Here is a 13190-nt window from a genome sequence, read left to right on the forward strand (position 1 = left end):
GTACGAAAACGAAGTAGTCTTTTAATTTAATTTCTTTTCATCTCTAAATACGCATAACAACTCTATAGATTCCTGTAACAATAAGGTATAGAAACAACAAAATCTTTATATTCTGAAAAAAAAATTTCATGGTAATTCTTTATATCATTCTATTTAGCTTTATTTTAGAATGGTTATTTACAAATATGGCTTGGAAACCGATTTCCGCTGGATTAGAATCTATTTCTAAGTCATACTGAAAAAGCATCGTATAACGGAGAATTTTCGACGAATATTTAAATAAAAATCATATAATAAATACTAAATACCGGTTTAGTTAGCCCGGACCTTTTTCCCTCGTCGTAACAAAACTGGTGTTAATCTTATAATCTTTTATTTAATATCTTCGGAAAGCTGTCTATAATACGAAACGCTAAATAACATATATCGTATTTTTGTAATTTTGTTAATGTGGGGAAGAAGAAGGTAGAAATTTAACTTTTTGTCATGTGATCATCATTACATTAACAGAATATTTTGGAAACCTATTCACGTTTGTTCAATATTACGAAAATAGTTATTCCCAAGACGATTAGGAAGCATATTAAATTGTGAGGGATAATACATTAAAGATAAATCAATGTATTCCCCATTAAACTTACTGCTAGAAAAACTTATAATTTGTTCATTTGATAAGTTTTATCCTGAATCAGCCTAATCTCCAAATGGTTTGAGCTGACGAATTGAAGAACGACTTTTATCTAAACCTGATCTGAAACAGACAATCCATCTTTCGGATTGAATATTATGAGTATGGAAGCTATAAAATTACATTACAAAATGCAAGTACATCTGTATTAAGAAGTTTTTCGATTGTAAGAAATCTGATTTATCCTTTGATTACTTTTCCTTGAACCTGAGAAAATTAAATAAATGTATAAATTAAGTTTGTTATCCTAATTCTATTTGAAAGTGACTTTGTGATGAGAACCGGTTCTAATCCACCGGATATTAAGTGGTTTCGAAGCCATACTGGACATAACTATTATATCCCAGTTCTTTATTGGTTAACATATAAATGCTAAAACATATGATAATTATCTACAATTATAAGGCGTTGCTACAAAAAACCAACTCTACAAAAGACCAACTAGACGGTTCTACAAAAGACCAAGTGACCAACGCCTACAAAAGACCAACATTCAAAAAATCGTAATGCTAGAAGTTCATAGCCGCAGAGCTCGGCCCCCTAGCCTGCCTAGCCGCAGAGCTCAGCCCCCTTGCCTATAAATTAACCTAACCTAACCTATATGTATGAATGTTTAATGTACATTAATTTATTTATAGTTTATAATATCGTGGATTTTACAAAAAGTAATTGGTAGATTTTTTTCAAATCTTTTACAATATTTAGGTAAGGCAAGGGGGCCGAGCTCCCTCGGCTGGGCAAGCCAGGGGGCCGAGCGCTGCGGCCATGTATTGATTATGTAATACATTATCAATACATTTAATGTTTATATAACAATATATAGGCGTTGGTTTTTTGTAGAGTTGGTCTTTTGTAGCAACGCCCAATTATAAAACCCTTTGATTGCAAGACTATTGCCTTAATGATTATAAAAAATGGAGTGTAAGCGCATGCACATAAAGACTTTAGATTTATAGAGTAGCTTCGTTACTAACAATATCTAAATTCAATATAGTACAATATCTTTATTTTAATAAAAAAGGCAAAATATCAAAAAAATATTATACATAAAATAAAATAGTAATGTTTTATATATTTCCAAAAAATATTAAAATATTTTTATCTACAATAAATAGCATGAAACTACGTATAATCTGTACATAAAAATATATTTTATAAATACATAAATTATTTTGTTTAAAATCTACCAAAAATGCAAAACTGTTAATTGTTTTTTTTTATCACATAATGACCTTATGTAAAATATAAATATTTATAGAAAAATAAGTTTATTATGGCGGAAAAGAATGATTTTACCAAGAAAGGTACTTTTTAAAAGAAACAAAAAACTAATTTGAATTAAAAATTAGAGATAATTTAAAAATCTTATTTATTTACAGACTCTACACAATTTCAATATTAGAATTAAAATGACTTAATAATTAAAATACAAAAATACCCTGTGAAGGTAAATTTAGACATTATTCAAAATCAAAATCAATAAAAAGGTTTAAAACAACTTATACAATTAAATAGAATCTAAGATTATCATATGATAAAAATGAGGAAAAATAATTTTAACTAGTACCCTAAACACATAAGTTAGGCAGTTGTTAAGATATTTAAGGTCTTTTCTTATTAACTTATAGATTATTAGTAGCGTAGCTACTTCATATATATTCTAATAACATGTATGTACGTCCGCTATTCACAGTTTTGCTGGTTCCTGCCACTTGTATCTTCCTGTATATGTGAAGCCGGATCTGGCGGCCATATCATCAGCTTCCTGCGGTCCACGACTACCATACTTGTACTAAAAAAAAGTTGATCAAGTAAAGCAGAGTGTGCAAATACCCTGTTTTGGCACACTCTGCTTTACTTGTTGTGTTTGATACACTCTGCTTGACTTGATCCGAAAATGTTTATGAAAATCCAATTGATTAAATTGATTTAAATCCAAATTATGATAAACAAAGTTACCCCATAGGTACATTAAAATTATTTGAGGAAAAGTTTGAACATTGTTAGTTTATATAAACCCAATCAAGATTTAATCAAAGTCCACAAAGTTTTAAGCGTATATTATTAGTGAATATGTTTATAAAACTTCAAGGACCAATATCATTTACACTCCATTGTTCCTCCCTCCATGAATAAAAATATTATCAAATGCGTTTCTGAAGTCAAACTGCTAGACCAAGAATTTTAAGTATACACGATAACTTTAACTACATTGAGAAGAACATAACATTCTTTGCAGTTTGGCTTAAAAACCGATAATATCCGCTGGATTAGAACGGTTTTTAGCCATACTAAAAAGTCATGTATAACACCGTACTACAGACAATTTTCCATGATATTTCAATCATAAAATTAATAATGTTATTATCCTTTAGGTAAAGGCTACTTACTGGAATGGGTTTAGGTTTATCATTGTCAATCTTGTGAAGGAGAGGGGTGAATATCCGCCACGCTTCAGCCAATTCATCGCTCCTGCAAATATTTTTGTTCTTGTTATAAAAACCAAATAAAAAACTTTTTTTTAAACTTAAATTTAAAAAATCAGAAAATATTCATTTCAATATTTGTTAGTTTTATAGAAAGTACTCGGATAAAAAAATGAAAAATTATGGGTAATTTCAAATATTGATACTATAATTGTTATTTCTTTAGACCTTTTATATCAAACTATGGAAAGGATTGTTTTTCTTCGCAGTTTAGGGCATTTTTCTTTACTTACAGACTTAAAATGAGAAACATATAAAATGTTTGAATTTAACGGAAATTAAGACGACATTTGTAATACCTGACAAAATGCATTTGTGAGCCAACAAAAACATCCAGAATTAATCTCTCATACGCCTAAAATACAATAACTACACCAAAAAAGTAATTAAAAAAGATATAGTAGGATAAATGAAGGGTATTTTGGAAGATTTATATCTATAGGCATAGATATTAGATAAGGCATACATATTTTAAAGATAGACACGCATACTTGAACTTTAGAAAGGAGGAAAGTACATAGAAATCAAGATTATCTGTTACAGCAAAAGGAAAAGATAGCGAGAAAATATATTTATATATAACTCCTCTTAGATAGAGATACATAGATAAATAGCTACAAACGGCAATCTTTTTTTTTTAAGAAAGAAGAGTTATGGGTCTTGTTCAGATAGAAAGCTGATAAGATAGCAATAAATATAGAATGAAAGAAAACTACCGTTGTTAACCTAGCAAAGTGTAAGATACCTTGATTTATGAACAGATAGATAGTACGATAGGAAGAAAGATATTTACCTCAGGTAACCTAGCATCCTTGTATCTAGATTTGTAAGTAAGATCTATACCTTTATAGATAGATAGATTGATAGATATCAAGATATCAAGATAGCAAGAAAGATAGAAAGATATTTACCTCAGGTAACCTAGCATCCTTGTATCTAGATTTGTAAGTAAGATCTAGTTCAGTTTCCTCCAGAGTGAAGGACATTCCTGGAGTCTTTGTCATCACCTAACAAAATAAAAATGATAAATTTCCTTAAAATAGAAGTTTTTAAACTTCATTAGTGCCTTCTTAAAAAATAATGTGCTATTTAGCAAGGTATATACTAAAGGACTCTCATTCCTTTATTTATTTTTAGTACCAAAAATACTTTATGATTAAGTATGTCTGTCAGTCCGTAACGCTATGGGGGAAATGAGATTTACTCTTCCCTACTTCAATAAATTTAATTCTAGTGATTTTTTCTTCTTCAAATAATCATCAAATTTTGAGCAATTTAGAATTACATTTATAATTTTGTCCATAAACATACAATTTTGGAAATAGAAATAAAGTAGCTGCGCTACTCGTATCAAACAATTACCTTGGCGTAAACGCTTTCGTTGGGTTGTACTCTGATAACAAGTTCATTACGGGCTGTCTGACCATTGAATATATCTCCAGGTACATCTCTGTACTGAATTCTAACCTGAATAACAAAGACAACATTATAATATTCGCGATATATATTACTATATATGTATACTAGCGGCTACGCCCCTAGAAGCCCCTAGGGGCACTAAAGGTAGGAGGGGGGAAAGTCGACCTCATCCCATTTTAAAGAGTTTAAAAAGAGTAAAAAAATATTTTTTTTTTTTTTTGGGGGGGGGGGGTTGAGGAGGGGGTGAAGACACCCTCCCAAACAATAGTTTAAAACCTTCTAGAGGACCTATAATAATCATCACTGTAAAGGAGAACAGTATCGGTTTAGCGGTTAGCGAGATCCTTCGGAACAGACAAAAAACGCTTACTACTTTATATAATAGGATAATATCACTTTTTAGGCTAGGGCACCTTATTTAAAGACTGTGCAGGGTTTTATCCAAAGAAAAAGAAAAAACTACCCCCCCCTCCTACCCTTATTTTTAATTTATTTTAAAAACAAGTAGGGGTGTTCTATGCTTGACAGAACCATTGAATGAAAGCAACAAATATTCCGAGCTGTCACATGCTAGTCAAAATATAAGATATATCCTCCAATTGTTTATATTCATAAAGAGACAAGGGATAAGACAATAGACGATAAAATGTTATAAAACCCCAATAAACAACATTGTACACCTTCTGTAGAATACAACTATTGGTAAAAGTTTTCACATTGTTAATTTTGAACTAACTAGTAACTAATTAAGATTTTATTAAAGTCTCAACTGTTGTCAGGTCACCGTAAAAGAGAAAATGTTCATAGAATTTTGGGTACCCATTTAATTCAAAGTCGAAAGACACTTCCCTGCAGTCATTTGTCTGATGAAACTCACCTCTGCTTTTCTTTCATTCAAAGCTTTTCCACATCTAAGGATAAATGGAACTCCATCCCAACGTTCATTCCTACATAATTATCATCAGTTATTTATCGTATCGTATTACAAACAGCTTTCCGCGGATATAAAAATGATTGTAATTTAATATTTGTAGAAAACAGGATATGATATGATGCTTTACATATTTTTTGAAGTAATATATCTAATCATTCTCTTATAACAACTTAAGACGAATAGAATACTTCCAAATATTTATTCATAATTAACTAATCTCTATTAGTTTTACTTTCTTGTAAAATTATCGATAAACTAGATTAAAACAAAGTAGTATTCCTCCTCCATCCCCCCCTCCGTATATATTGGTTTTAAAAAATGTGAAAGGGAGTAGCAAACTTCTGCCCTAAAGCATTGTAGAATTGCCTCAAATCGAGGAACGCTCGGTTCAGCTGTTTACGAGATCTTAGCGGTCATACGTTCATACAAAACATCATGTTATTTTAATATATACTAACGGCTGCGCCCCTAGCATCGAAGGGATATGAAAGGGCATAAAAATCGTCTAAAACCATACCCAGACTTATTTATCTCAAAAAACACGCGGCTAGAGCTAACTACACAGTAAGAACACACTTCTTTGTAGAAAATATATTTCGCTTTATTCAAGCCTTCTCAATTCTAATTGTTTGAGAGTTTATGTACTTATTTCAATACTTATCTCAAAGTATTTCGGTTCCGCGGCTTGCGAGATCCTTCACTATAGAAAAAAGCTTACTACTTTTACTTACTTGATTTTAAGGACGGCAGCAGCAAATGTGGGACAGGTAGAGCCAGCGGGAACCTGACAAATAAATCCTTATAAAAAAACAGGATGTTTGTCTTTTTGTACCAAAATTTTTTAGTTTAAAAAATAATAATTTTGGGGAGGTGTAATATTTTCTAGAGGCGATTTTCTTGGGAGGGTAGTCTCCCCTAAAATGGCTATTGACCATCTCAGGACCTGTAAGAAGCTTTGCTGTAAAGGAATACCATATCAATCGAGCGGTTAGCAAGATTATTCGGTACTAAAAGACAGATAGATAGATAAAACCAAGTGATTGGTACATTAAAAACAATATATTAGGAAGCATAATTGAAATAAATCCTCTTATCATCTAAAAAAAACTGCAAATTTTCGTTGTTTCTTACGATTTCATTCAATTATCAACATCAAACGCTTTGAATGAAAATATTGTGTCTTCGACTTAAATGTTTCGTGATGTTTTTACTTATGGAAGGTTGCGCGATTTTTTAGTTGATAGGCAAATCAAGTACTCTTGGGATAATTAGCAAAACAAAATTAGGCAAATTTTATTTACCGTTTTATCATCCAGGTATCCAAGTCTAGAGTCCTCATCCTCACCCTCGGGGTCACCCTAGGTATTTAGATCGATAGTTAGATAGATAGCTAGGTATTTAGATAGATAGATAGTTTTATCATCCAGGTATCCAAGTCTAGAGTCCTCATCCTCACCCTCGGGGTCACCCTAGGTATATAGATAGATAGTTAGATAGATAATTAATATTCAGACAGATTAGATGGTTTAATTATCCAGGTATCCAATACTCATACTCACCCTGTATGTATGTACATATGTAGCCTTGATTCTCTGAAGTTAGGATTCAGATGCACGAGGATATTGGAGGTGAGAATCCTTTGGCCAATCCTAGATTGGTAAGCTTCGCGCACAGCTGAGTGTATTCTATGTTACATTACAAGCTGACACGCATTCTCGTGGAAGCTACTGAATTATTACATCACCCTGGCCTAGAGTTTTGGCAGGTGTTCCATATTAAGCCACCCTAATTAATGGCCCTCTCATATGAATGAGGAGCATGGACGAGGGAAAGCACGATTACTTTTGCTTGATAGGTAGGATCCTAACTTCCTACAAATCTCCCTCCTTATAACCTAAGGGCATCTCAGGGAAGGTTGCGTGAATATATTCTGACAAATTGCAACAGCATTTGTCATCCAAGTGCAATATCTATGAGGGGACTTGAACTAGGATTTTCCCAGCCACAACGTAGTGCGCTAACCACTACTCTATGGGACACCCTCTCATACTCACCCTTGGTATACAGATAGATAGATGGGTAGATATATAGGTTGTTTAGATATAGTTAAGTATTTAGAAAGATTATATGGTTTTATAATTCAGGTATTCAAATCTAGAGTACTCATTCTCACCCTAGGGGTCACCCTAGTAAGTATACAGATAGTTAGATAGATAGATAGACATATTATAGTTAGATTGAGGTAACTAAGATCTTCACCTTTGAGATTACACTAGGTATTTAGATAGATATATAGTTAGGTTTTAGATAGTTATATATGTACAGCCTATGGTCCTCATCATAGATTGACAGATATTTATGTTGGTAAAATAATAGATAGATAATTAGATAAAAAGTAAGAATGATAGAATGAATGATAGGGTAAATAGACAGATAGATAAAGCGTTAGTCAAATAGAGGAATATGATAAAGATAAAATAATTTCTCGTATTCATTTGAATCCGGTGGATAGGAACCGGTTCTCATGAATACGAAAAAACTATGTCTAGCATCGTATTATATCCAGTTTTCTACGAATATAGAAATGTAATTGTACAATCATAAGATTAAAACTAGTTTTTTTTAGCCGGTGCCTTCGGCACCACGGGGCTAAAAAAACTAGTTTTAATCTTATAATTGTACATTCTATATCCGCGGAAAGCCGTTTATAATACGATACGAGAAATAACTATTAAAAGTTTTCTTAATTTGTGTACAATCAAAAAAGAATAAATTGATTTTCTTACAGTAAACGTTTGATGGATAATTCACCTGATATTGGCCAAGTACAACATCATCCATAGTCAACTCTTGAACAGCTTTCAATACTTTCACTTTCTCATCTCTGAAATTAAAAAGTTTATTTTTGAGGTTATCTTTTGTCATTAAGGTAAAATAATAGAAGAAAGGGTTGAATAACTGTTTGTCCGAACCCCGTGGACCCTTTGCCATCCAAATCTATTTATCTAAGTATCTGATTATAAATTTTTTATACTGTTTCCTATTTATCATTTTTTTTTGTATGACTATCTACACTCTACATGTCTATCTATCAAGATATCTATATAGCAAGGGTGTCTGTCTATCTACTGTCGAAACAGCTGATAATCTTGTTACCTAATATGATCTGGTGATGTGGTGACAGGTTTTTCCATGGCTGTTAGGCAAAGAATCTGGAGCAAATGATTCTGCATCACGTCTCTAAAAAAATAAATCATTTATTGATTTATTGGCCGTTTATTGCTGCGTCCCTAGGTCCTAGGGAATTTATCTTGCGGTTAAGAAGGGGGCAGAAAAATAGCCTAAAGCCACCTCAAAACTTAAGTCTTACAATAAAATAGCCTAAAAACAAACCAGGGACCTATGAAAATCTTTCCTAAAAAGAAGAACTAAAACAGTTCAGTAGATGTAGTATGTTTCTACTGAAAAATAAATTAGTTAAACCATATTAATTTGCTGTTTGACCCTACTATGCTAATACCTACATTAAATTATTGTAGGACCGTATTAGTACTAAATTACTTCTAAAAATGTTGTATAGTCCTACATAGTAAGTTATTTACAACATATAAAAATGTTGTATGGTCCTAAAAAGTAAGTTATTCACAACATATAAAAATGTTGTATGATCCTGCATGCTAAGTTATTCACACCATATAAAATTGTATCTCGAAATGAAATTATATTTTACCATGCAATCTCAAACTATTCTGACCCTTTCAAAGTGTTTCTACTGACTTACAAAATATATTGGTTTAAAATAGTATAAAATGACTCAAATTTGCCTATCCCACTTTAGTAGTCATATTTTATGTTAACTTTGAAGATATAAAACTAAACTAAGTCTAAACCAGGAATAAGTTATAGCCAACAAGTGAAATAAATCTAAAGTAATATTTGGAGAGGGGGGGGGGGTTGCAGACAAAAAGGGTCGTTTTTACAAAGGTGTGTTGCCCCCAAAAACACGAAACCGTTACGAATGTCTTTTTTTTTACTAATTCTGTTTTTGGTTACAACTGAGTCTAAACTCTAAATTTGTGTATGATATTTTTTGGATTAAAAATATAAATATAAAATATAAAATTGTTATTGCTGCGATACTTATAAACAAAACTGTCCTCGATTTTTAATAAATGTTAGCAACATTGTAATTATACTGCTAGACACTAAATAATATTTCAACACTTTAATCATTGCATATTTCAGTTGGAAGCGTAAATCCAACTTTTACTACGTGATAACTTTACATAACTTACTTCCTTTCTTAATTAAAAGATGATTTCTGCTTAAAGAATGAGAGAAATGTATTTTATAAAAATGATAACCTAAGATAAGAGACTTGGAGGGTAGGTTTAAGATTTTGGCTTTAATCTTTGCTTTAAAAAAAAAATTATGACTGTAAACTGACTAGATTTAAATTAAATCAGGGACTTAAAATATTTTAATTTATAATTCTAATCAGTTAAATTAGGTTTCTAATCCCGACTGCTTTTAAAAGATTTTGGAGTCGTACAATCTATAATAATTTTGTCTTTAAAGAAGAATATTGCATCCCTATCGTAGTTTAAAATGGGCCTTAAAATCATTTGTAAAGTGAAGTTCTAACAGAAATAAATGGCCAGCAACTGAGCCAATATTAAAAACCTGTAAAAAAAAATCAGGCAAAGTTGACAATCATTACCATGTACAGTTAAAATTTTCAGGAAAAGGTTGTGAAATTAAGCGTTGGACCCTAGTTCATGTTTACTAAGGTATTTATTAAGTATGTACAATGTACATATATGTTTTTTGTCAAATTATGAAAGAAATTGTACAATTGCATATAACAATATGTATAAAATTTATAGTTACATCTCCCCCGCCTAAGGGTATGAACATTAAACCAATGAACAAGGATGGCAACATTCATAAAAGCAAATGTATTTGGTTCAGAAATATGTCAACTGATATAGGAACCGCCTTTGAATTGGAAAACCTCAGGAAGGGAGTGGGACATTGGGCTGTTTATTACAATAGTCTCCAAAGTTTTATAATATTTGTTGGCTTGACAACTTTGGAGACTTTTACTTAATTTTGGTTGGTTGGTTCATTAAGTTAAGTGTCCAAAAGTTTCAACCACTAATTGTAATCTACAGAAGGGGTAATTTTGTGTATAATCATTGGGGCTGTGCGGCTGTACATTAACTTAACAGCCATTGTCCCATCTCTTTTTAACCCTGGGAAAACCTAACAAAAAACCTTATAAAATAAGAAAATAAGAAAAAAAATCATAAAACTAAGGTCAACCTAACCTTCATTCTATTCCATGAATGTCGTACGTTACGGTGATTTATTTATAATACCTGTCAAAAATTGATAATTTGAGTTCTTTTTTTAACTTTTTGGGTTATTAGCTATTGTTTTTTTTGTCTTAATTGTAAACAATGTTTTTCTGTAGTTTTAAGAAAACATTTTTGGCCACAAATTGCATTTGCAAGTCAAAACTCGCCAAATAAAAACCAACAAATATTAATTATCAGATATCCATCAACTATCTATCTACAAGGTTTTCTATCGTTCTATTTATCTACTTAATAGAAAGTAATGAATACGTATAAATAAATATCAATCTATCATAATCTATCTATCAGTTTAATTACAAAGCCACTATACAACTAACATTGTCCGTTATTCCGTTCGTCTATCCTTGTTTGGCAACTAAAACGTTTAGTTTGGTTTTCTCTGACCACCAGCATGTAAATTCATTATCCAGAAAGTTTTAAGATTACATAATTGGGAGAAATATAATTCTATAGTTCGATCCCTGTATTTCTAGAGATTACATAAATTTATTTATCCTTTGGATCCTGTAAAGAAACATTCAAATGTTCTGGTTTAATAAGGTTAAACCTTGAAATATAATTTTAACCATTTTAAACCATGCTACTTCAACCATTTTTAACCATGCTAATTTTTAAGGGACCGCGCTTGTTAGGGTCGGTCTATTGGTGTATAAAAAGTATAAAAAGGACAGTATTTTTCACCATGATTAGATTTATCAAAAAACATGTTAAGACCAAAAAAGATTTTTAAAAAAAAAGTTGTTCTATATTTTAAACCAATAATATCATTTTTTAGTACAAACTTTTCTGAAAAGCACGTACAAAGTTAAAAGATCTCAGAGTTCTGTCAAATATATTAATAACATAACAAGCGCAAAAATAACAAACAAACTATATTTTTAACAATAGATTATTTTTGGGTCTGACTTAAAGGCACAATCTAGTTATAGAGAAATTGCGCTACTTGAAAATAAATTATCTAATTGAATAGATAAAAAGATAGAAATGAAAAGAACAGTTGGGGGCATTTGAAACCATTTGCTTCAAGTCATTTGAAATTATACATGCTTATTAATTCAATCATTTGTACATAATTAAACATATTCATTATTATTAGTGTAAGTAAGAAAGGAGTTATTTTAATCTTCAATGGCAATTTATCAATCTATCTTTCTTTCAATCTAGGAATCATCCATTTATTTGTCTATCTAGCTATTAAACTGGCTCATTAGTGTATATTTTCCAAATTTCCGTGGGGGGGGGGGGGGGGGGGAGGTGAAATTATGGAAAATATACAAAATTTTAATTCAATGTAATTCAATAAAAGATTTCCAACCCACCAAAGCTACTTTCCATATACTTAAGGTATCCAGTGAGAGAGAGGGGACAAAGGGCGGCTGTTTATTACACTAGTCCCCAACGTTTTATAAAAACGTTTTCTTATTTGGGGACTTTAGTGAATTTTGATTGGTTGGTTCATTAAGATAAGTGTTCTTGCGTTTCAAACACTAATTTAATCAAATATCTGTTTACCTAGATATCTACTTACCCTGGTAATTACCATCTATATCTCTCCATCATAACTAAAAATGTTACCTAATGATACCGAATTCATCAAAGTACCCTCCTCTGCCCTGAGTACCGAAGGGCTCCTTGAAGGAAATGATAACACTAGCAATACTGTCCCTGAAATGAAAGGAAGGGTTAGACAAAAACTATTGACAGTTTATACTAAACTAGCGGCTACTAGGAGGGGGGGGGGGGGGGAGTTAAATTCCATAACCCATTTTTATTATTTTTGAATTTTTAATGAGATAGTTTTATTGATTTATGGCATACTTGCCAGGGATGGAGGGGACATTGGAAAATAAATTAAACTGGTGCCCAAAGTTTTATAACCTTATTATCTTATGCGTTGGCTCACAAACTTTGGCAATTTTATGGAATTTTAAATGGTTTGACCCCCGCTAGTTATCTAACCAAAAGAAAATTTTAATCTACAGAAGGTTAATTTGGATTTCTATAAATTTAACAAAGATATTTCAAGAAGAACCAAAGATCATATTACCAAAGCATAGTATTGTGTATTAACTATTCCAAGTAGGACCAAAGATCATGTTACCAAAGCATAATGTTGTATATTACCTATTCCAAGTATGACCAAAGATCATGTTACCAAAGCATAATATTGTATATTACCTATTCCAAGTAGGACCAAAGATCATGTTACCAAAGCATAATATTGTATATTACCTATTCCAAGTATGACCAAAGATCATGTTACCAAAGCATAATATTGTATA

At 31.3% G+C, this 13190-nt stretch overlaps 1 protein-coding gene across 7 annotated transcripts in view; it reads right to left on the bottom strand.

The window, feature by feature from the left end:
* Window positions 1-1677: 1677 nt before the first annotated feature.
* The window catches only part of Zw (glucose-6-phosphate 1-dehydrogenase Zw), a 96077-nt gene continuing 84564 nt past the window's right edge, over window positions 1678-13190 (bottom strand). For all 7 annotated transcript variants that reach the window (XM_080177872.1, XM_080177869.1, XM_080177871.1 and 4 more), the window contains 11 exons: window positions 12484-12573; window positions 8684-8767; window positions 8339-8411; window positions 6829-6885; window positions 6259-6311; window positions 5471-5540; window positions 4537-4641; window positions 4086-4181; window positions 3474-3529; window positions 3079-3160; window positions 1678-2480 (listed from right to left, as the gene is read on the bottom strand). In XM_080177872.1, the coding sequence (XP_080033998.1) occupies window positions 2376-2480; window positions 3079-3160; window positions 3474-3529; window positions 4086-4181; window positions 4537-4641; window positions 5471-5540; window positions 6259-6311; window positions 6829-6885; window positions 8339-8411; window positions 8684-8767; window positions 12484-12573 (871 nt within the window). In that variant the 3' untranslated portion in view covers window positions 1678-2375. The remainder of the gene's footprint in view (window positions 2481-3078; window positions 3161-3473; window positions 3530-4085; window positions 4182-4536; window positions 4642-5470; window positions 5541-6258; window positions 6312-6828; window positions 6886-8338; window positions 8412-8683; window positions 8768-12483; window positions 12574-13190) is intronic.

This window comes from Acartia tonsa, chromosome 11 (genome assembly GCF_053477335.1).
Source record: "Acartia tonsa isolate MP-2025a chromosome 11, ASM5347733v1, whole genome shotgun sequence".
Lineage (NCBI taxonomy): Eukaryota > Metazoa > Arthropoda > Copepoda > Calanoida > Acartiidae > Acartia > Acartia tonsa.